The 26,215-nt window shown below is 37.8% G+C and overlaps 1 protein-coding gene across 1 annotated transcript in view; it reads right to left on the minus strand.

Moving 5' to 3' along the window:
* Positions 1–26,215, minus strand: part of LOC150075147 (peroxisomal membrane protein 11C-like) — an 81,910-nt gene that overhangs the window by 16,629 nt on the left and 39,066 nt on the right. The window contains exon 3 of the mRNA XM_090388819.1: positions 11,811–11,867. Coding sequence (XP_090244945.1) covers positions 11,811–11,867 — 57 coding nt within the window. The remainder of the gene's footprint in view (positions 1–11,810; positions 11,868–26,215) is intronic.

Below are 26,215 nucleotides of genomic sequence, written 5' to 3' on the forward strand. Positions count from 1 at the left end.
TTCCCATGGACTGGAGATGTGCAGATGTATCCCCAATTCACAAAGGGGGATCGAAGGGTGACAGTAGTAATTATAGACCAGTTAGTTTAACTTCTGTTCCGGGTAAAATAAGGGAGTCACTGGTTAAAGATGCATTGCACGATCATCTAGACAAGACTGCTGCAATAATTCAGACACAGCATGGGTTTGTTAAGGGAAAGTCTTGTCTGACAAATTTGATAGGATATTATAATGTGGTTACAAAGGAACTGGATGCAAAAAATAATTTTGATATCATCTATTTGGATTTCAGGAAAGCTTTTGACACTGTTGCGCATGAAAGACTATTGTAAAAATTGGAGCAGAATGGTATTAAGGGTAAGTTGCTACAATGGATAAAAGGATGGTTAAGTGGGAGGAGACAGAGGGTGGTAATCAATGGGTGCTGCTCTTCGTGGACTAATGTTATTAGTGGAGTCCCACAGGGTTCGGTGTTGGGTCCACTGTTGTTTTGTATATTTATCAATGATATTGATGAAGTATATTGGGCTTAATGTCGAAGTTTACAGATGATACAAAGGTTGGCAAGGTTGTTAATGACAGTAATGGCAGTGTGCTACTGCAACAGGATCTAGATAATTTGGGCAGATGGGCTAAGAAGTGGCAACTGAAGTTTAACCTTGACAAATGCAAAGTACTGCATATGGGTAGAAGTAACCCCAGAGAAACATACCAACTGTGTGGTACTACACTTAAGGTGGTAGGAAATGAAAAAGACCTGGGAGTAATTGTGCAGGCAGATATGAAGTTTTCTGAGCAATGCAGACAGGCTGCCAGGGCAGGTCATGGGGTTTTGTCAATGATATATAGGAATTTTGCTAGCAGGGAAAAGGAGGTGATTATCTCTCTGTATAAGGCAATGGTCAGGCCATGCCTTGAGTACTGCATACAGGTCTGGAGGCCTCATTTTAGGAAGGATGTAGATTTACTTGAGTGTGTACAGAGAAGGGCAACAAGATTGGTGAGGGGAATGAAGGGATCCTCTTATGAAGAGAGGCTTAAGTTCTGCAAATTGCAGTGGCTGGAGACTAGGCACCTGTGCGGTGATCTGATTGAGGTATATAAGGCCTTGAATTGGTTGAGCACGCTGAATTCTGATGGGATCCTTCCACTTGTTCAGATTACGAACCTAAGGGGGGCATAAATTCAAATTAAGAAAAGAAAGATGTAGGATAGATGTGCGAAAATTTGCCTTTAGCCAGCGGGTGGTTAACTGCTGGAACAAACTTCCATCTGTCGTTGTGGAAGTTGATAGGTTGAATAAATTTAAGGAGGAACTGGACAGGCATTTGGAGGGAATGGTGTGTTTTTTTTTTTGGCTGATGCTGCATGAGCTCATACACGTACTTTCTTGCATCACATGCCGCCACTACTACTACTACTACCACTACCACGTATATTTGTGAAGTTAATTAGGAAGTGTTTGGGAGGTTTAGATCTTTTCGCAGATAAGCTTACTCTATTAGTTTGACAATTCATGGTGTATTCAATAGTAAGAAAAAGAGGATGGGACATGCTGTATGAAGTAATGAAATTTTTAGCTATGGCGTACACATGGTAAGAATATACCCAGATCCTTGACATAACATGGCCTTAACAATGGCCCCCCACCCCCTGTTTCAGCAGCATACTGTTATTAACAACCATGCCAACCTTTGAATCATCTGCAAACTTTGACATTAAGCTTGATATATCTTCATCAATAAATATACAAAACAACAATGGGCCCAACACCGAACCCTGAGGAACACCACTAATAACATTAGTCCACTCCATTAGTAGAGCAGTACCCATTCACCACCACTCTGTCTTCTCCCACTCGACCATCTTTTTATCCATTGCAGCAAATAGCCCTTAATGCCATACTGCTCCTATTTGTACAGTAGTCTTCCATGTGCAACAGTATTAAAAGGCTTCTAGAAATCGATATCAAAATTATTTTCTGCATCCAGTTCCTTTGTGACCACATCATAGTATTCAATCAAATTGGTCAGACAAGACTTCCCCTGACAAACTCATGCTGTGTCTGAATTATTGCTGCAGTTTTGTCTAAATGATCCTGCAATGCTTCTTTAACCAGTGACTCCATTATTTTCCCCAGAACCGAAATCAAACTAACAGGTCTGTAATTACTTGTGTCATCCTTCGATCTGTCTTTGTGAATTGGAGATACATTTACACATCTCCAGTCCGTGGGGACTTCTCCCAAGTCCAAGGATGCTCTCATAATTATGGCTAAGGGTTTGCTTGCTTACTTTGCTGTCTCCTTTAATATAAGTGGATAGATCCCATCCACACCAGGTGCCTTTCTTATGTTTAGCTTCAACAATTTCTCCTCCACTTTGCTCTCAGTTATTACAGAATCATTTAACTCTATGTTACAGTCTGATAAACATCTGGCCCTCTCCTCCTTGAATAACCCCTCATGTGTGAATGTAGATGCAAAATACTGATTTAGTTCAGCAGCTATCTGAGAATGATCATCTACGGTCAAACCATTGATATCAAGTAGACCAATCTGATTCATCCCTTTCCTTTTAGAGTTTATATAAGTAATGAAGTCTTTGCTGTTTTTCTTTGCATCCTTTGCCAAAGATTTTTCATAATCTACCCTTGCTTGCCTAACCTCCTTTGTGACTTAATTACAAACTAGCTTGTAGCTACCTTAGGCTTCTGAGTCGCCTGACAATTTATGTGCAACACATGCACTTTTCTTCCTCCCACGAGTCTCATTATTTCATCTGACATCCATTTAGGCTTGAACCTAGAGCAGTATTTCTTAGTTGGAACAAAAAGCCTAGTAGCTTCCAAGATTACTTCTTTGAATACTTCCCATTTAGAATTTGCTGTTCGTAACATCATCAGTTGGTGCCACTGTATAGAACCTAAAAAATCTGATACTGTAGTCGCCTTTACGAAAGCAAAAACCCTTCCCTTTACCCCTGATGGCAATTACATCTTTAAGTAAATCCCACATCAGTACACTGTGATCACTGCTACCTACTGGTTCCTTTATCTGTAAATTCTTAATGCACAAATAATTACTGCTGATAATCAAATCAAAAGTGTTACTCCCTCTTGTTGCCTCTCTAACACGCTGCTGTTGAAAACAATCATCCACAAAAGCCTTGCTAATGTGCAAGTGACCAACCACAAGTTCCAGTCTATATCTCGAACTTTGGGTTGAAATAACACCCTGATTTACCAGCCCACTCTATTTTTCTGTATAATTGTTTATTGTACTCAGAGTCATTAGGCATATAACAAACTCCTACCCTCTTTTTTGATTTCCCAGTGCTTATGTCACACCAAACTGACTCAACATTGCACTAACCACCTATGTCAACTGGATGCACTTCCTTGGATTTTGTGTTTCTTAACTAACAGCATAACCCCTCCTCCCTTCCTATTCTTTCTCAACACATTGTACTCTTCAAATTGCAATTTTGCACCCCTTATATCTGAGTGGCACCAAATCTCTGATATCCCAACAATATCAGCCTTAGATGTCTTAACCAGCACTTCAAATTCATCAAATTTGTTTACTATACTCCTAGCACTGGTGTACATGCAAGTATACATGCACTTCTTCTTACTCTTAGTTATTCTAACACAGCCCATGTATTTACTTGTTTCATAACCTTCAGCAGTTCCTGAAATCCCCAGCAACTGGCTTTCCGGGCTGCGCTCATTCCAACTTACCTAAATTTTTATTCTTATTAGGTACATGTTTGCTTATTCTTATTTATTTATTATCATTTTTATTTGAAAACTCCACTGCCACAGTTCCATAACTATTCAGAATTGGACACATATTTACATGGACTGTTTTCATTTGTTTCAGGTATTGAACTAAATGCGAAAGTATGGCCTACATGTTATGAAACATCCTGCATATGTCTATGCTCTTGAGCCCACACATGAAAAACACACACACATGCTACCCACCATAAATACCCACCACCTTGCAGAATGAACCAATGCAATCTTTAACAACTATATCAAACTAACCATCTTGCATAGTTGCTTAGTGGAGATACAAATATTAGCTTTCAAAGTAAATATTATTAAATTTACTTTAACACTACAGCACTTTAAGGGCTTAAGCCTCAAGACTGCAAAAGAATTAGATAATGTACAAGTTTGTGCAAATGCAACATATTAGTATGCTGCAATACCTTAAAAGAAGTACCTTTTTTAGAATTGCTGCATACTAATATGCTGCATTTGCACAAACTTGTACATTGTCTAATTCTTTTTCAGCCTGTGGCTTAACACTTAAAGCGCTCTTGTCTAATTCACTTTATACATCATCAGGCATCTTTCATATTGTGGAGTTATACTTCATAACTGTTTTTTCATCATTGCATCACCAAGGTACCTACTCACCCACCGAAGAAGGGCCAAACAGCCCCGAAACGGTGCCATCTGAGTGGTGGTATCCGCTGAGAATAAGTAACAATAGTCTTCTCCACTGGTGAAGCATTATTTATTCGAAGTGGTGCAATATCATGGTAACTCATTGTGAAGGTATTCACAATATGAGATATAACTAAAATGATGCTGTTTTTACCTCTTTTTAGAATTGCTGCAGTTGCACAAACTTGTACATTTACTTTAACAATATTCACTTTGGATTGAGTTACTTAAATTTCGATGGAATACTTAATCTTGTTCAGAGAACATACATATAGGGACAAATTTAAATTGAGAAATGATGGTTGCAGAATAGATGTGTAGTAATTCGCTTTCAGACAGTTGGAACAGGTGCAGAGAAGGGAAACTAGATTGATGAAGAGAAAAAAAGGGTGCTCTTACCTAGAAAAGCTTCAGTTCTGCAAATTGCAGCATCTGGAGACTAGGTACCTGCAGGGAGATCTAAATGAGGTGTGGTGTTTAAGGCCTTGTATGGATTGAGCAAGCTAAATGTTAATGGCATTCTTCCTCTTGCTGAGACTTCATGGGATAAGTGGGTTTTTTTTGGCTGATGCTACATAAGCTTTCTTTCTTGCATCATTTGCCACTATTATTACTTAGGTAATGTTGGAATTTTTATTTTTTATTTTTTTAATTTATGCTGTATGAGGTAGTATACAGGTACAGGGGTGACATAGCTGCATATTTTAAAAATAACACTAACAGTTTAAATACCAGAAGAAAACTAAAATCAGGGAATTGGAAAACATTCCAAATTATCAGAAAATTTCTAACTAAATTGAAGGGGTTGAGAGTATGCACCACAGAGAAGTAATTCTGGCAAACAAAGCATCCAAAAAAAAAAAAAAAAAATACTGGGTAGTTTAAGATTATTTTTAATAAATTTCCAATCTGCAGACATTAATGTTAAAAAAAAAAAACAGAAGAAGAAAAAAGGGTGGATGTTAAAAAGTATAGAATGGTGCTGAATTTTGATAGATACCAAGATTTAAGTTTGCATGAGGGTCATTTGAAAAGTTTGTGGCCTGAGTATGAAAGAAAGGTACTAGTGTTAAAAATTTCTGTATTTAATGTATAACATTTCAAACAGTAACCCATTCAATTTCATGCAGTTTCAATAACTTTTTAACTACAGGTTTGGGAAAAAGGGACTAATGCCAAAGGCAATTCATGATGATATAGTTACAGCACTGGGGGAGCATGCCTCTCCCTATTCCACTGTTAAGAAGTGGGCAGCAGAATTTAAATGATAGAAGGAGGGCCTGGAAGACGACCCATGCTGTGAAAGACCTGCAATGTCCATCACTCCAGAAGTTGTTGATGATTGTGTGCATGATCTGGTGATGAGTAACAGTTCAATACACTGTCAGCATCTTGGGTATCTCATCTGAACACATGTACTACGCAATAGAGATTTTTGCTACGAAAAAAGGTGTCATCATGACGGGTCTCACAGATCAAAAATGCACACGAGTTCAAGTCAAGTGAACATTTGCCTAATTTTAAAGCAGATTCAGAAAATTTCCTTGCAAGGTTTATGACCATGGATGAGATGTGAGTCCATCACTTTCAGCCAGAGACAAGGGAGCAGACAATGGAAAACCAGCTCTTCAAAGAAAGCCAAGTCAATTTGCTCTGCTTCCAAAGTGATGGCATTGGTGTTTTATTTATTAGTAATGGCCATATGGTGCAAGCAAGCCTAATTTATGCTGCACAAGCCAAAAAAAAAATAAATAAAAATAAATAAATAAAAAAAAGAAAGGGAAAAAGGAGTAAAATAATAATAAAAAAATTGAACAAAATAATTAATAAATAAAAGAAAAGGAAACAGACAACCTATGCATTTCCCTCCTGCCATAGTAGTAGTAGTGGCATGTGATGCAAGAAAGCAGGTGTATGAGCTTATGCAGCATCAGCCAAAAAAAAAAAAAAAAAAAAAAAAATCACACCACTGCCTCCAAATGCCTGTCCAGTTCCTCCTTAAATTTATTCAACCTATCAACTTCCACAACAACAGATGGAAGTTTGTTCCAGCAATTAACCATCCGCTGGCTAAAGGCAAATTTCAGCACATCTATTCTACATCTGTCTTTTCTTAATTTGAATTTATGCCCCCATAGGTTCGTAATCTGAACAAGTGGAAGGATTCCATCAGAATTCAGCATGCTCAACCCATTCAAGGTCTTATATACCTCAATCAGATCACCGCACAGGTGCCTAGTCTCCAGCCACTGCAATTTGCAGAACTTAAGCCTCTCTTTGTAAGAGGATCCCTTCATTCCCCTCACCAATCTTGTTGCCCTTCTCTGTACACGTTCAAGTAAATCTACATCCTTCCTAAAATGAGGCCTCCAGACCTGTATGCAGTACTCAAGGCGTGGCCTGACCAGTGCCTTATACACAGGGTTAATCACCTCCTTTTCCCTGCTAGCAAAATTCCTGTATATCATTGACAAAACCCCATGACCTGCCCTGGCAGCCTGTCTGCATTGCTCAGAAAACTTCATATCTGACTGCACAATTACTCCCAGATCTTTTTCATTTTCTACCACCTTAAGTGTAGTACCACACAGTTGGTACGTTTCTCTGGGGTTACTTCTACCCATATGCAGTACTTTGCATTTGTCAAGGTTAAACTTCAGTTGCCACTTCTTAGCCCATCTGCTCAAATTATCTAGATCCTGTTGCAGTAGCACACTGCCATTACTGTCATTAACAACCCTGCCAACCTTTGTATCATCTGCAAACCTCGACATTAAGCCTGATATACCTTCATCAATATCATTGATAAATATACAAAACAACAGTGGACCTAACACCGAACCCTGTGGGACTCCACTAATAACATTAGTCCACGAAGAGCAGCACCCATTGATTACCACCCTCTGTCTCCTCCCACTTAACCATCCTTTTATCCATTGTAGCAACTTATCCTTAATACCATTCTGCTCCAATTTGTACAATAGTCTTCCACGGGCAACAGTATCAAAAGCTTTCCTGAAATCCAAATATATGATATTAAAATTATTTTTTGCATCCAGTTCCTTTGTAACCACATCATAATATCCTATCAAATTTGTCAGACAAGACTTTCCCTTAACAAACCCATGCTGTGTCTGAATTATTGCAGCAGTCTCGATCCCCCTTTGTGAATTGGGGATACATTTGCACATCTCCAGTCCATGGGAACCTCCCCTGAGTCCAAGGATGCTCTCATAATTATGGCTAAGGGTTTGCTTAGTTGCTTTGCCGCCTCCTTTAATATAACTGGATAGATCCCATCCACCCCAGGTGCTTTTCTTATGTTTAACTTCAACAATTTCTCCTCCACTTTACTTTCAGTTATTCCAAAATCATTAAGTATCCTGCTACAATTTGATAACCTTCTGCAATTTTCAAACCTTATTAATTCCTCATGTGTGAATGTAGATGCAAAATACTCATTCAGTTTGTTTGCTATCTGAGCAGGATCATCAACAGTCGAACCATCGATGTCAAGTGGACCAATCAGATTCATCCCCTTCCTTTTAGAGTTTATATAAGTAAAGAAATTCTTGCTGTTTTTCTTAGCATCTTTTACCAAGGATTTCTCGTAATCTGCCTTCGCCTGCCTAACCTCCTTTGTCACCTGATTACAGACTAGTTTATATCTGCCATAGGCTTCTGAGTCGCTTGATAATTTATATGCATCCCATGCATTTGTCTTCTCTATTACGAGTCTCATTAGTTCATTAGATAACCATTTAGGCCTAAACCTTGAACAATATTTCTTAATAGGTATGAAACTTTTAGTAACTTCCACGATTAATTCTTTGAATGCTTCCCACTTAGAATTTACCGTTGGCAACATTGTCAGTTGATCCCACTGTACAGAATTTAAAAACTGTCGGAGAGCACTGTACTCGCATTAACGGAAGCAAAAACCCTTTCCTTTAGCCCTGATGGTAATTATATCTTTAAGTAAATGCCAAATCAGTACACTGTGATCACTGCCACCTAGCGGTTCCTTTATCTGCAAATTCTTAATACACGAATGATCACTGCTGATAACCAGATCAAGAGTTTTACTCTCTCTGGTTGCCTCTCGAACATGCCGCTGCAGAAAACAATCATCCAATAAATCCACAAAAGTCTGACTAGTGTGTGAGTGACCAACCCACAAGTTCCAGTCAATATCTGGGAAATTAAAATCCCCCAATATAAGACATTCCGATTTACTAGCCCACCATTTCTCTGTACAATTGTTCATTGTACTTATTCGAGTCATTAGGCCGATAACACACTCCTACTCTTATTTTTGCTTTCACAGTGCTTATGTCACACCAAACTGACTCAATAGTGCACTGTTCATCTATATCAACTGGATGCACTTGGTAACTATCCAGCAGACCTTTGAATTTCCCCAAACTCTCGGTCTCTTCTGTCCATGTAGGTAACTTATTCCAGTAATTTATAACTTGCTGGTTAAAATAAAACTTCCTGCAATCCAATCTAAACATCTCCCCTTGAATTTTATAGCACCTAGTTCTAGAATACGCTGTGTATAACTGTGAAAATTTCAACCCATTCATTTTACTTATGCCTCTCAGAGCCCTAAACACCTCAATCAAGTCTCCTCTAAGGTACTTAGTTTCCAAGCTCTGTAACCCACATATTCAAAGTCTTTCCACATATGGATGCCCTTTTACTGATCTCACCAGGCGAGTTACCCGTCTTTGGATCCTTTCAAGAAGTTGAATGTCTTTCTTTAGGTGCAGTCTCCATAATTGAACACAGTATATTCCAAGTGTGGTCTAACAATAACCTTGTTATTATTGTTATTTTTGGTTTTTAGGAGCATTAGCAACTAAGGCCATATTGCTCCGGTGATATGCAGTGGTCATTCCCTGACCTTTCCGCATCCTCCGTATTTTGTGGTCACGGGCTCGAACCCCGGTCTAATAAAGAAGCGTGTGCTATGCACTGCTGCTCCTGCCCACCTGGCTACGGAGGCACCTACAATAACCTTGTATAATGGAATTATGACACCCTTATCTCTAGCAAATGTTCAATAAATCATCAATAGGACACTATGGGTCTTCCTTGAAATCTGTCTACAATGCTTGAAGAACTTCATGTCTGACTTTATCATAACTCCCAAGTTACTTTCTTCCACTACTGACTTTAGTTCAACTCCACCAAGTGTATAAGTTATTTTGGGGTTACTGTTTCCCAGGTGCAAAAATGGCAGCTATGCTGAATTAAAGCATAGCTGCCATTTTTCTGACCATCCCTGAAGTCTATCTAGGTCACGCTGAAGAAGATCTGCTTGGCAGTGATCATTAACTACTCTACCAATCTTTACATCATCTGCAAATTTAGACATCACGCCCTCTTATCTCTTCATTGATGTCATTTAAGAATATCAAAAACAACAGTGGTCCCAATACTGATTCCTGGGGAATACCACTTCGAACGTTAACCCTCTACCTACTGCAACAAAGCCATCCTGTTATCTATCTAAGGATTTTCCCTGTGATTCCAACCTGTTCTAGCTTATAAAGTAACCACTCATGTAGGACTGAGTCAAATGCTTTGCTGAAATCTAAATAAACAATGTTGAAATTATTCCTTAAATCCAGCTCATGAGTGACCTTCAAAATAGCTAACCAGATTGTTAAACATGATTTTTCCTTTACAAAACCTGTGTCCTTCAGAATTTCATTTCTATCTAAATGATCCTGAATTTCACCCTTGATCATTGCCTCCATGATTTTCCCTACTACTGAAGTTAGACTGACCGGGCAGTAATTTCCCACTACACTCTTAGAATGGCATTTATGTATTGGCAATACATTGGCACTTTTACAATCCAACAGAATCTCTCCTGAGTCCAGTGATTTTGTTCAGTGTAACATCAAAATCTTCATTATGATGCTCTCATAATTAGCCTTAATGGTTCAATGCACTCACTTGCCACCTTCCTAAAATTATAGGATATATGCCATCAACCCCAGGAGCCTTACTGGCCTGTAGGTTCGAAAATTTTTTCATTAAATAATCATGTGAAATTTCAATATCATTAATTACATATTTTTCAACTTCACCCCTATAATTTCTCATTGACACAATGGGTTTTTCTTATGTAAATATTGATGCAAAGTAACTGTTGAGTTCATCTGCGACATCTAATACTATCCCACGTCCATTACATAAGGGTCCGATCTGGTGTGTCCTTTTCTTCTTTGCATTTATATATGTGAAGAATTCCATAACCCCACTCTTTGCTCTCTTTGCCATTGATTTCTTGTAAGCTGGCTTTGCCTGCCTAACCTTTTCTGTGGCATTATTACAGATAAATTTGTAGCTGTTACAAGCGTCTGTGCTTTTTATTGCTCTATAACTTTTCCATGCTGTCTTTTTCTGCTCAAGTAATCGGGCAACTTCATCATTCATCCAACTTGGAATCGTGTTTAATGGTATATATATGCATTCAAGTCTTCTGTGATGTTTTAGAATGCTATGGACTATTTGCTAGTGGATTATCTTCAGAAAGGGCAGAAGATTACAGAAGCATATTACACAGAACTTGAGAAGTGTTTGCATGAAAACATCAAAGACAAATGCTGACGGGGCAATGCTCCTGCTCACAAGTCTGTTATTGCCATGGCTGCACTCCATGAGTGCAGATGTGAAATATTTGACCATCCCTCGCATTCACCAGATCTAGCACTATCAGACTTTCCTAACTTGAAAAAAATACCTGGCCAACTTCCAATTTTCCACCAATAGCAGTCACTGGTACAGTGGATGCATTTCTGGAGGCTCAAAAGAAAACTTTCTTTGCAGCTGAAATCAACACATTACAGCATTACTGGCAAAAGTGTACTGACTCCAAAGAGGAAGTATGTTGAAAAGTAACATGTTACTAGACTCCCTAAATAAACCCTTCATATTCAAGCCATAAACTTTTCAAACACCCCTTATACTGTACAAAGTTCATTGTATATATCAAAAAGCCTTTTTCTGCAGATATCTTGGAACAAATTAGATCCTTTTTTGGGATTGCATCGGTAAGCATTATGAAGACCTGAACAACCAAAAGGTATAAAAATTCATTGTACATGTCAGGCACAGCCTACATGTATAATGACTCTATATAGCTTTCACAGATCAAGCTTTTGCACTAGACTTGATTATGTCTACTGCACAAAATTGTAAATTAGTGTGAAGTTAAGATAGTTGCAATAGGATCTACAGTAATGAGCAGAATATCTATGGATAGACTGATAACTAACTACTGATATGAAACACTACTGTTGTAGACATTAACATTGTTTTAAAAAATAACTTACTCAAGATTTTTTATTTTCTTTCCTTGCTTATGAAGTGTAACAATAATTCTTAAGGATCTGAAAAAGAGAAACATTAAAAAGAAATATTCATTTGTAGTTATTAAATCTGTTGTCAGTAAAGTAATCAAACTATTTTATACTCTACTTACCTAGAGTTAAAACCTGCGCATTTATCTTCTTGTGGTATTTTAGAAGTAAATAAATTTGTTTGCCCTGATCACCTTATTCAAATGTATTGAGAAATGAAGAGGACACTGGCCAAATTAATAATAACATTTCCGAGAATGTACATTTGACATTAACATGCACGTTTCAGTTTGCCGGAAATATACAGATCCAAAAAATGTATTGAATGGTTTTAGATGTCGAAATACTGTGATTAATTTACAGTTCAGTTAACAGTTTATACAATAAATCTTCCATTATCTGGACAGTCCTGGGTGGTCCTGAAATAAAATCTGCCCAAATAACTGAACTGCAGATAATTAACAAAATGAAAGAAAAAGTCATAAATACAAATGGGCCCACAATATCAATAAATTTCCTAATCCACTGTGTAGGTCATTCCTGATAACCATCAATCACAATTTAACACCATTATTCTCTTATCTATCGTTAGTTCTCTTATTCACTACATCGCCACCTGGTTCACATGTATAAAGGTATTTCAATTAAAACACACGTCAGGTCTGTGTGAGGGTAGTGGCAGTCCCAGAATTTTCTAAAGGATGGCTAAAGCAATGTTCAGGGATCACTAAGTTTTAATCTTCATGCAGCAGAAAAACATTTCACAGTATTTCGACTATGGAAGGGGGTTAGCCCCCTTAGCCCCTACCTGAGACTGCCACTGTGTAGGTCATTAGTAAGGCTCAGCATCCTAACCAGCTAGGTTTGTGTGACAAGGAAATGGAGGACAGCTGGAGTTGTGAACATTACAATCATCAAGGAAATGTCAGATGGTATTACTATATGGAGACTGCAGCTGAAAATATTGAGGCAACAGTAAGATTATTTTCTGAGAGACATCACCCAAACACTGCAAATATCACACCATAATTATGAGTGTTGTGAATTGCTTTATGCTAACTCTAAGTTCTATGCATAAAAAAGAAAACAAATGTGCACAGAATTTGGGACATGCTCACAAAGAAGACATTGTAGCCTTCTTTCCGTCACATCAACTAGCAGTGCCCAGGAAGCTTCTTCTACATGTGGAATCAAATACATACAAATTTAGAGGATCCTCCAAAAGGCTGTGTCCCTATAAGTTGCTTTTACAACAAAGTTTGCATGAAAGTGATGATACAAAATACTTGGAGTTTTGCAATTTTTTGTTAATCAATGCAGAAGAAAATTAGTTTCCCCAGCAACATCCTGTGCACTAACAAGGCTGCTTTCATTCAATATGGCTTCATCAACAGAGGCACAATTCTTGCTACTGGTCTTCTATCAGTCAAAGCCCAAACTGTTACCTGTTATCAGGTAAGATGGTCTGTAAATTTGTGGCATACAGGAAGATGAAGTTATCGGCCCAGTTTTTCATGATGGCACGCTTGACTGGGGTGAAATAATAGTAGTAGTAATGGCAAATGATGCAAGAAAGCAAGCTTATATAGCATGGGTGGCCAACAAGTCGATTGTGGCTTTAATTTCGGTCGATCACAACAAATTATAATATATATATAAAAAACAGATTAGTCAAAATCTAAATGTTATTGTTATTATGTGCCTCACTGCATACACTTATTACAAATCCATTCAACCATGTATCTACTCTTGTCATTGCACTGCCGCTAGGATTGTCTATTGAAAATTCACTGTTACGTTGTGAAGAGTATAGTGTATATGTCGAATTCTTATTTAGCTTACTTAATATTAATAACTGGACAGTACTTATACATTAATTTAATACCCTTTGATTTAAAATGAATACTATGAAAAAGAGTAAAATGTATCATTTTCATCAAGAGTGGAAACTAGAATACTTTTTTGTAATGATAAAAGAAAAATGTTGTTTGATTTGCAAAGCTTCCGTGGCTATACTCAAAAAAGTAAATTTAGAAAGGCACTTCAACGCACTTCATGGTAAATACCAATCGGAATTTCTGCCTAATTGACCTTAGAAAAAATAAATTAAAAGAACTTAAATCCATATTATTTGCACAACAAACTTTCTTCATGACACCTAATTTACAATCTAAAGCAGTAACAATAGCATTATTTAAAGTGGGTCATCTTCTTGCAAAAAAAAAATGAAAACCATTTTCTGATGGTCAATTCATCAAAGACGATTTTTAGAAATAACACATTCTCTTTTTGAAAAATTTAAGGACAAAAATGAAATTAGAAGTGCTCTTCAAGATCTGCAATTATCTTGAAATACTGTGATGCGACGCCTTGAAAAAAAGAGTAAAAATGTGAGCGAAAAAGTGCGTGCTCATATTGCTAATTGTGTGCCCTTTTCTTTACAACTGGATAAATCTACAGATGTCAGTGATAAAGTGCAATTGCTCATTTTTATTCATATGATTTTCGATGATTCTGCCACTGGAGAAGAACTGCTGGGTATGGTTTCATTAAAAGAAAGAACTAGAGGTGTAATATATTTAACGTATTCAAAAATTTTATTGAAAAAATTAAACTACCACTATTTAAGCTCATGTCAATAATAACAGATGGAGCTAAAGCAATGCAGGGGCATCTTAACGGATTCATTGCATTGTGCCAAAAGGATGATGAATTCGCAGATTTTTTGAGTTATCACTCTATCATCCACCAACAAGTGTTAACCAGAAAAAGATTAAATTCTAAAAGTGTTATGGACATAGCTTTCAAAATCATGAATTCCATCAGAGGACAATCTCTTCAATGAAGACTTTTCAAAATGCAACTCGATGAAAATGAACCAGATCTGAAATTACACACAGATGTGGCTGAGTCGGAGTAAGTTTCTACGGAGATTTTGAAATTTGCTGAATGAAATTTAAAAATTTGTTGATCAAAGGGGAGATGATTATTAGCAGCTACAAGATACGGAATGATTGTGTGATCTGGCTTTTTTGGCTGATTTTACCAGTTAATTAAGTGATCTGAATTTGGAATTACAAGTAAAAAAAAAAAAATGTTGGTGACATGATTAGTAGTATTTCTGCATATAAATATATATATCAATTTTTGGCAATAGCTAAGGATGTCAAAAAAAAAAAAAAAAAAAAATTCATTCATTCTGCAAATATGCAAGATCATTTGCAAAAATATCCTGTTTTTGAATTTAATAGTTAGAAATATGTTTCTGAAATTGAGGAAGTTCTGGATGATTCTGAAACCAGATTCAGTGATTTTAAAACAATTGAAGACATTGTTCAATACATTTCTTATCCATTTAATGTCGACTTAGATACGAAACAAATTGCTGAGATTTTTCACATGGAGAAAATATTACTTGAAAATGAAATGATTACATTGCAAAACGATATCTTCCTAAAAGCCAGATCATGAGAAAAAGGCTTTTGGAAATATGTTTGCCGAGAAAAGTACCGAAATGTAAAAAAAAATGCAATGAACTTTTAAAATTCCTGTTTTAGTTCCACAATCTATGTGAATCGGCCTTTTCATATTTGAAACAAACAAAGACAGAGAATTGCTCTAAGCTTACGGACTTGCATACAGAAGATTCTTTACGGTTGGCCTTATTACACGATATCCCAGATTTTGAAAGCATGGCAGATGACATGAAGACACAAACTTCACATAAATTTACTTCAATTTTAAATTTTCTGGCCCATCTATATTGAGTCTGGGTTCGAGGTTAGCCTGTGCGGACGAAGCTCCTTGAAGCTCTTGGAACAGAGAAGTTTTTCCTGATTTATTTTCTGATTTATTAGCTTAAATTGTCAAATTAATTTATTTTCTAGAGTAGCTTTATATTCCTAGTTACGATACTTAGTTTAAAGTTTAACTTAGACAGAGATTTTGTAGGTATTACTTAGTATCGGTAACGGTATCAAATCCACGTGTTGCAAATTGAACGAGAGGTCTTTTTTTTTTTTAACCAAATTTAGTCGATTTATTAACCAATTGTTATATCAAATTATCTTCTATAAGTAGATTATAGACCTAGTCAGGATCCTTAGTTTATTCTAAATTGAGATAGCGAGATTTGGAAGCAAATCAATACTTACGAGTCCGTAGAAGTACCGTTCGAGAATTCCCGCCATTTTTACACGATAGCATAAGCTTAGTGTAGTATAGTGCATATTATAATATTGTCAATTAATCAGTAAATCTATTAATCTTGATAAATTTTATTGTCAATTAAATTGTATTTTTAACTCTATATATATATAACGACTTAATCGTAACAAATAATTAATACATAACTATAGTGGTACACGTGATACGGAAGTTGTATAAATGGAACTCGTAGAAAACACTAGATACCAAGAAAAAAATATATATATAACATAACTGTTTTGGGATATAACTTAAAAATTTAATTTTTGTTTTGAAATTTTATTGAATTAAATCGGAATCATGACTCTGACCAGAGCAGCAAAGCAAAAGGCACAAGCTAATGGGAGTGCTGTGGTTCAGGGGAGAACTGAGGGGGGCAGTTGCCCTCTGAATCACAGTCTTTTAAAATGCACTGTTTGCTTGATGTTTGCGGAGCAGTCGGGTACGGGACATGATACTGCCAAGGGGGATGTCTTTGTGTGTGCACGATGTAAGGAGTGTAAGGAAATCAGGCGACAACTCAGCGTTGTTATGGGCCTTTATGAGAGCTTGAAGGACAGGGTGGATGCCCTCGAAGGAAATAAATTGAGGGGCCCATCAAGCTCACAGCTGCCCACATCAACGCCAGAGCTTGCACTTGGTCATCAGGCAACACAGAGGCAGCCCCCTAGGCAGAATGCGCAGGTCCCAAAGGAACTAGTAGTTGTTGGTGACTCTATTGTCAGGGAAACGGGGAACATGCTTTGTAAAAAGGATAGGTGGAATAGGACCAGGGTATGTCTGCCAGGGGCAAAGGTTGATGACGTTGTAGAGCGGATATCATCTTTTAAGGGCACAAAAGGTGATATAGTTGTACACGTTGGCACTAATGATATTAAGAGTAGGAGACCGGCGGAATTACTTAGCAAGTACAGGTCACTGTTGAAAAAAAGCCGTGAATTAGGGTTGAATTTGAAAGTGTCTGCAATTCTGCCCAGACACGATAGGAGGGAGTATATGATGAGAGCCTTGTCGATCAATTCGGCCCTGGAGGGATTGTGCAAGGCTCAAGGGGTAGAATTTTTTTCAGCCTGGACTGTACTTGTTAACAGGAGAGATTGCTTCTACAGGGATGGGATACACTTAAATAGAAAGGGTGCAAGAATTTTTGCTGATGCTGTCGAGGCAGTGTTAGGTGGGTCGGAAACTGCTAGTTGGGGGGGGATACAAGGACTAATAGATTAACAGTAGCCACTGGCAGAGGTGGAAGTGATTCTTGCACTGCTTCTATTGAAACGAGCAGAAGCCTGAAAAACAAGATGCAGGATATTTCAGAGACTGCTGGGAGTCATTGCGGTACAAGTAAACACATGGGTTGTGTTAGGGTAGCTAAGAATAGAAACAGGTGCATGTATACCTGCGTGTACACCAATGCTAGGAGTTTGGTAAATAAATTTGATGAATTTGAGGTATTGCTCAAAACATCAAAGGCAGATATTGTTGGGATATCAGAGACGTGGTGTCACACAGATATAAGTAATGCGGAACTGGAATTTGGGGAATACAATGTGTATAGAAAGGATAGACAGGACAGGAGGGGAGGAGGGGTTATGCTATTAATTAAGAAACACATAAAGTCCAAGGAAGTGAAGCCAGTTGACATCGATGGACAGGGCAGTGTCGAGTCAGTTTGGTGTGACATAAGCATAGGGAAATCAAAATTGAGAGTAGGAGTGTGCTATAGGCCTAATGACTCTGATGAGTATAATAAGATATTGTACAAGGAAATAGAGTGGGCCAGTAAATCAGAGAATCTTATAATGGAGGATTTTAATTTCCCAGATATTGACTGGAATTTGTGGGTTGGTCACTCGCACACTAGCAAGGCTTTTGTGGATTTATTGGATGATTGTTTTCTACATCAGCATGTTCGTGAGGCAACAAGAGGGAGCAATACTCTTGATCTGATTATCAGTAGTGATTCTTCATGCATTAAGAATCTGCAGGTAAATGAACCACTAGGTGGCAGTGATCACAGTGTGTTGAAGTGGGATTTACTCAAGGAGGTAACTACCATCAGAGGTAAAGGGAAGGGTTTTTGTTTTCGTAAAGGCGACTATGATGGTCTGAGACAGTATTTAAATTCTATACAGTGGGACCAACTGATGATGTTACCAACAGCAAACTTAAAATGGGAGGCATTCAAGGAACTAATCTTGGAGGCTACCAGGCTTTACATACCAACTAAGAAATATTGTTCAAGGTTTAGGCCTAAATGGTTGTCAGATGAACTAATGAGACATGTGGCAGAGAAGAAAAATGCATGGGATACATATGGTCTGTAACCAAGTCACAAAGGAGATTAGGCAAGCAAAGGCAGACTACGAAAAATCCTTGGCAAAGGATGCAAAGAAAAACAGAAAAGAGTTCTTTACATATTTAAACTCAAGAAGGAAAGGGATGAATCAGATTAGTCCACTGGATATTGATGGTTCAACAGTTGAGGATCCTGCTCAGGTGGCTAACAATTTAAACAAGTATTTTGCATCTACATTCACGCATGAGGAGTTATTCAGGAAGGAGAATGATGTAGGTAAAGTAAACATTGGCAGTGAGCTGGATGATTTTGTAATAACTGAGAGGAAAGTGGAGGAGAGATTGTTGAGGATAAACATAAAAAAGGCACCTGGGGTGGATGGGATCTATCCAGTTATATTAAAGGAGGCAGCAAAGGAAGTAAGCAAACCCCTAGCCATAATTATGAGAGCTTCTTTGGACTCAGGGGAGGTACCCATAGACTGGAGATGTGCAAATGTAACCCCAATTCACAAAGGAGGATCAAAGGCTGACACAAGTAATTATAGACCTGTTAGTTTAACTTCTGTTCCAGGTAAATTAATGGAGGCACTGGTTAAAGAAGCACTGCAGGATCATCTAGACAAGAATTCAGTTATAGCTCAGACGCAGCATGGTTTTGTTAAGGGCAGGTCTTGCCTGACCAATTTGATTGGATACTATGATGTAGTCACAAAAGAACTGGATGCAGGGAATAACTTTGATATTATATATTTGGATCTTAGAAAGGCTTTTGATACTGTTGCACATGGAAGACTGCTGCACAAATTGGAGCAGTGTGGCATTGGAGGCAAATTGCTGCTATGGATAAGGGGATGGTTGAGTGGCAGAAGACAGAGAGTGGTAATCAATGGACACTGCTCAACGTGGACTAATGTTATTAGTGGAGTTCCTCAGGGTTCAGTGTTGGGTCCGTTGTTGTTTTCGGTGTTTATGAATGATATTGATGATGGGATATCAAGTTTAATGTCCAAGTTTGCAGATGATACAAAGGTTGGCAGGGTTGTTAAGGACACTACTGACGCTATGCTGCTGCAACAGGATCTGGAAAGGTTGAACAGATGGGCTGAGAGGTGGCAAATGAAGTTTAACATTGACAAATGTAAAGTACTACATATGGGAAACAGTAACCCCAGAGCAACGTATCAACTCTGCAGTACTACACTGACAGTGGTGGAGAATGAAAAGGACCTGGGGATAATTGTGCAGGCAGATATGAAGTTCTCTGAGCAGTGCAGACGAGCTGCAAGAGTAGCTCATGGTGTCTTGTCAATGATAAAGAGGAATTTTTCTAGCAGGGATAAGGAGGTGATTATTCCCTTGTATAAGGCAATGGTTAGGCCACATCTTGAGTACTGTATACAGGTCTGGAGGCCTCATTTCAGGAAGGATGTGGAGCTGCTGGAACGGGTACAGAGAAGGGCAACAAGATTAGTGAATGGAACAAAGGGTTGCTCTTACGAAGAAAGGCTTAAGTTTTGCAAATTACAGAGTCTGGAGACTAGGCACCGGAGAGGTGATCTGATAGAGGTGTATAAGGGTTTGAATGGTTTGAGCATGCTCAATGCCAATGGGATTCTTCATCTTGCTCAGAATAATCAGCTCAGAGGGCATAAATTCAAATTGAGGAAGGACGGATGTCGGATAGATGTGCGGAAATTTGCCTTTGGCCAGCGGGTGGTTGGTTGGTGGAACCGACTTCCATCACTTGTTGTTGAAGTTGATAGCCTAAACAAATTTAAAGCTCAACTGGACAGGTATTTCGAACGAACGGAGGGGTGAAATGGGAGTGGTGTGTGTTTTTTTTTTTTTTTTGGCTGATGCTGAATAAGCTTGCTTTCTTGCATCATATGCCTCTACTAATGCTAATGCTAAATTAAAAATTTAAATATATGAATTTAAAATAAGAATTTCGAATTGTATTTAATTTTAAAATTTATAAACAACATTTTTCAATGTGTGTTGATTAACTTTTTTAACCATGTGCAATGAAATTCTTGAGATGGTAGATCACGGCACATTTTTAAGAAAAAAAGTAATCGTATCACAAATTAAGTTGGCTACCCCTGTTATATAGCATCGGCAAAAAAAAAAAAAAAAAAAAAAAAATTCACCCATCTGTACCCTCCAAGAACTTGTTTAGGTCTCCCTTGAATTTATTCAACCCATCAACTTCCACAACAACAGATGGGAAACTTGTTCCAACAATCAACCACCTGCAGGCTGAAGACAAACTTCTGCACATCTATCCTACAACCATCCTTCCTTAACTTGAATTTATGCTCCCTCATGTGTAGTTACAGCAAGTGGAAGAATACAATTAACATTCAGCTTACTCAATCCATTCAAGGCTCTAAACACCTTAATCAGTTATCCCCACTGGTGCCTGTTCTCAAGATGCTGCGATTTGCAAAATTGAAGCCTTTTCAATTTTTTTGAACTGAAGAGCACCTTTTTGTTCCCTTCACCAATTTGGTTGCCCTTTTCTGAATCCATTCCAGCAGATCTACATCCTTCCAAAAGTGAAGCCTTCATATCTGTATACAGTACTCAAGATGCAGCCTAACAATGGCCTTATACAAAGGCAAAATCACCTCATTATCCCTGCTAGCAAAGTTTCTGTATATCACTGACAAAACCTGATGAGCTATTCTGGCAGCAAGTCTGCACTGCTCAGAGAATTTCATGTTTGACTGCACAATTACCCTCATGTCTTTTTCATTCCCCACTACTCTGAATGTAGTACCACACAATTGATAAGTTACGTTGGGGTTACTGCTATCCATGTGCAGTAACCTTACATTTGTCAATGTTAAACTTCCACTGCCATTTCTAAGCCCACTGACCCAATATTCCTAGATCCTCTTGCAACAGCTCACCCTAATGACTGTTGTTAACCACCCTGTCAATCTTTATCATCTGCAACTTGGAGATTAAACCTGATACACCTTCATCAATATCATTGAAAACAACAAAATGGACCCAGACTGAACCCCTAGGGAATTCCACTAATAACATTACTCCACGAAGAGCAGTGCCCATTGATAACCACTCTCTGTCTTCTTTAACTCAACCATCCCTTTATCCATAACAGTAACCTGCCCTTAATACCACATTGCTCCAGTTTGTACAGCAATCTTTTAAGTGCAACAGTAATTAAACTTTTCTGAAATCTAAGTATATGATGTCAAAATTATTTTTTGCATCCACTTCCTTGGTTACTGCATCATTGTAACCTATCAGATTGGCTAGACAACAAAATGGAAACAGAAAGAGGAAGAATTCTATCAGAATTCAGCTTGCTCAACCCATTCAAGGCCTTATATACACCTCAATCAGATCACCTCGCAGGTGTCTACTTTCCAGGCGCTGCAATTTGCAGAACTTAAGCCTTTCTTGGTAAGAGCACCCCTTTGTTCTCCTCACCAATCTTGTTGCCCTCTTGTACTCGTTCTAGCAACTCTACATCCTTCCTAAAATGAGGCCTCCAGACCTGTACACAGTACTCCAGGTGTGGTCTGACCACTGCCTTGTACAATGGGATAATCATCTCCCTGTTCTCTGTCCCTGCTAGCAAAATTCCTATATATCATTGACAAGGTTCCATGACCTGTCCTGGCTGCCTGTCTGCACTGCTCAGCGAACTTCATATTTGACTGCACAATTACCACCAGGTCTTTTTCATTTTCCACTTGCCTGAGTGTAGTACCACACAGTTGGTATGTTTCCTTGGGTTATTGCTACCCATATGCCGTACTTTGCATTTGTCAATGTTAAACTTTAGTTGCCACTTTGCTCAACTTATCTAGATCCAGTTGGAGTATGATACTGTCTTTACTGTCGTAAATATGCTCAACAAGTGATTAGAACCTTTAAGACACTTATTTATCACAATTAAAACCCTACTATTCCTCTCCACTACTCATTATATTCAAACGAAAATACTGATAACAGCACTATGAATAGTCAGTCCTAACTTACAAAATCACTAGCTAAATTTAAAAATAAGCTAATGTATGTAACTAGACTATTTAAACTATTTGCAAAACAAAATTTAATATGTTAATTAATCAAAAGGACAGTAAAAATTTCGAAAAAAACTTGCATCAAAAAATGTTTTGAATTACTCCACATTAATGTATCCAACTGGTTAAAGTTCCATAAACTTCAAAGCTCAACGACATCTTTTGTTTCAGCACGATGGTGCTCCACCGCATAAAATCGTGTACCATTTAGTGCAGAATTTTATGAAAATATGAACAGGAATTGACCCTCCAACTGGCACAACAAAATCTAGTATATGCACTGGCATATGGCAGAACCATGAAATTTATATCAGTCTGTTGCACTACTACACTGAATGAAGATTGTAGTAGCACAACAAATTAAAAGTACAACTTCTTGGTGTTTATTTGCATGCACATTTGTAAAATCACGTGAAAGCATGTTATCCAAAAAATGATTTATGCAAGAAGGTATTACTATATGGAGACAGCAGCTGAAATGCTGGAGCAACAGCAGCTGAAATGCTGGAGCAACAGCAGCAAGGTTATTTTTTGACAGATATTCTCAGAGGCTACAAATATCACACCACAATTATGAGTGTTGTGAATCCCATTATGCTAACCATCATACACAACCAAGTGTTTGTTTTTAATTCAAAGAAAATTGGTTTACATTCTATTCAGGGAGGGGAATGCCAAAGGTGAGTTAAACTCTGGAAGTGAGCTAGATGATTTTGTAATAACTGAGAGGGAAGTGGAGGAGAAATTGTTGAAGATAAACAAAAAAGGCACCTGGGGTGGATGGGATCTATCCAGTTATATTAAAGGAGACAGCAAAGGAAGTAAGCAAACCCTTAGCCATAATTATGAGAGCTTCTTTGGACTCAGGGGAGGTACCCATGGACTGGAGATGTGCAAATATGATCCCAATTCACAAAGAAGGATCAAAGGGTGACACAAGTAATTATAGACCTGTTAGTTTAACTTCTGTTCCAGGAAAATTAATGGAGGCACTGGTTAAAGAAGCACTGCAGGATCATCTAGACAAGACTTCAGTTATAGCTCGGACACAGCATGGTTTTGTTAAGGGAAAGTCTTGCCTGACCAATTTGAATTGGATACCATTGGTCACAAAGGAACTGGATGCAGGGAATAACTGATATTAGCATTGCATTAGCAAAGGCACATGATGCAAGAAAGCAAGCTTATACAGCATCAGCCAAAAAAAAAAAAAAAACCCTTATTTCACCCATCTACTCACTCCAAATGTTTGTCAAGTTCTGCCTAAGATCCAAATATATGATATTTGGATATTAGAAAGTCTTTTGATACTGTTGCACATTGAAGACTGCTGCACAAATTGGAGCATGGCATTGGAGGCAAATTGCTGCTATGGATAAAGGGATGGTTGAGTGGGAGAAGACAGAGAATGGTAATCAATGGACACTGCTCATTGTGGACTAATGTTATTAGTGGAATCCCTCAGGGTTCAGTGTTGGGTCCATTGTTGTTTTCTGTATTTATAAATGATATTGATGATGGTATATCAAGCTTAATGTCCAAGTCTGCAGACGATATGAAGGTTGGAAGGGTTGTTAAGGACACTAATGACTGTACGCTGCTGCAACAGGATCTAGAAAAGTTGAGCAGATGGGCTGAGAGGTGGCAAATGAAGTTTAACACTGGCAAATGTAAAGTACTACATATTGAAAGCAGTAACCCCAGAGTGACGTATCAACTCCGTGGTACTACACTGACAGTGGTAGAGAATGAAAAGGACCTGCGATAATTGTGCAGACAGATATGTTTTCTGAGCAGTGCAGACGGTCTGCGAGAATAGCTCATAGTGTCTTGTCAATAATATACAGGAATTTTTCTGGCAGGGATAAGGAGGTGATTATCCCTTGTATAAGGCAATAGTCAGACCACACCTTGAGTACTGTATACAGGTATGGAGGTCTAATTTTAAGAAGGATGTAGAGCTGTTGGAACGAGTACAGAGAAGGGCAACAAGATTAGTGAATGGAACGAACGGTTGCTCTTATGAAGAAAGGCTTAAATTTTGCAAATTACAGTGTCTGGAGACTAAGCACCTGCGAAGTGATCTGATTGAGGTGTATAAAGCCTTGAATGGTTTGAGCATGTTTAATGCTGATGGGATTCTTCCTCTTGCTCAGAATAATCACCTGAGAGGGCATAAATTCAAATTGAGGAAAGACAGATGTAGGATAGATGTGTGGAAGTTTGCTTTTAGCCAGCGGATGGTTGGTTGGTGGAACAGACTTCCATCCTTTGTTGTGGAAGTTGATAGCCTAAAAAAATTTAAGGCTAAGCTGGACAGGTATTTGGAATGAACGGAGGGGTGAAATGGGAGCGGTTTTTTTTTTTTGGCTGATGCTGCATAAGCTTGTTCTCTTGCATCATATGCCTCTACTAATACTAATTTCAGGAGAAAACTGAAAACATTTTTAGACTAAAAAGGAAGCGTGTGCTGCATAAAAAAAAAAAAAAAAAAAAGACATTGTATTCTTCTTCTGCATGCAGAATCAAACATATGCAGATTTTTAGGATCCTGCAAAACACTGTTTCCCTGTAAGTTGTTTTTACAACAAGGCTTGCAAAAAAGTTATAATACAAAATGCTTGGGGTTTTGTAATTTTCTGTTAATTAAGGCAGAAGAAAATCAGTTTCCCCAGCAACATCCTGTGGACCAACAAGACCACTTTCATTCTATATGGCTTCACCAACAGAGGCAAAATTCTCGCTACTGGTCTCCTAGCTATCAAAGCCCAAACTGTTACAGAAATACTTGCTATCAGGTGAAATGGCCTGTAAGTTTGTGGTATACATGAAGATGAAGTTGTGGGCCCAGTTTTTCAAGATGGTACACTGAATAGGGTGAAATATTATGAATTACTCCACATTAATATAACAAACTGTTTAAAAAGTTCCATAAACTTTAAGGCCTAACATCTTTGGTTCCAGCACGATGGTACCTCATGCACAAAATTGTAGCAGTTTAACAGTGTGCATGATGCCTATTTAAAGGAGAGTGTATAGGATAGTGGCATGTCTTGGTCACCACATTCTGCCAGTCCCCCATTTAGATTTATTTTGAGGTTTAGTTAAAGTGAAAGGGTACAAAACACCCATTGACAATTCACATAATCTTAAAAGGAGAAAATGTACTGTATGAGCTAAAGTTAACAGGGTTATTCCAAAGAATATTTGTTATAATTTAATACACAGGTTACAAGCTTGTAGTTTGGCAGAGGGAGAACAAGGAGTTTATGAATAACATTAAAAGTACATTTAAAATAAACTATGCTGCCTACAGTCTCTCCTATAAACAATAGGAGAGAAAGTTGCAATTATTTGTGTGCCGGTGGTCTGTCTGTTTCATAATAAGATTAAATTTATCTGAATATGCCTTTGTTGCCTTTCATTTGTGGAAATAATAGCAGCAGCCATACAATCTTGTAGAACATTACTGATAACTGATCCAAGTATCCATTCCCATTTTATTTATCTTTTTTTATTTCCTGATAATGAATTTATTATTGCGCACTTGTTTGTTCCTTAAACCTCTATTTGATGAAATTTCTGCTATCCACCACAGTTTCTTAAAATTATTTTGAGTGTTATTATTTGCAAGAAGAAGAAATGCAACACATAACTGCACTTGCACAACTAGTTCCTCAACACAGCAAAACACACCTATAAAAAGTGACCATCATACACAATCAATGTCTTTGTTTTTAATTCAAATCAAATTGGTTTACATTCATTTCACCAATGATGTTTTTAGACTAAACTAGGGATGGGGAAGAATTT

The sequence above is a fragment of the Mastigoproctus giganteus genome, chromosome 14 (assembly GCF_048544385.1).
Source record: "Mastigoproctus giganteus isolate SK-2022 chromosome 14, ASM4854438v1, whole genome shotgun sequence".
Classification (NCBI taxonomy): Eukaryota; Metazoa; Arthropoda; class Arachnida; order Uropygi; family Thelyphonidae; genus Mastigoproctus; species Mastigoproctus giganteus.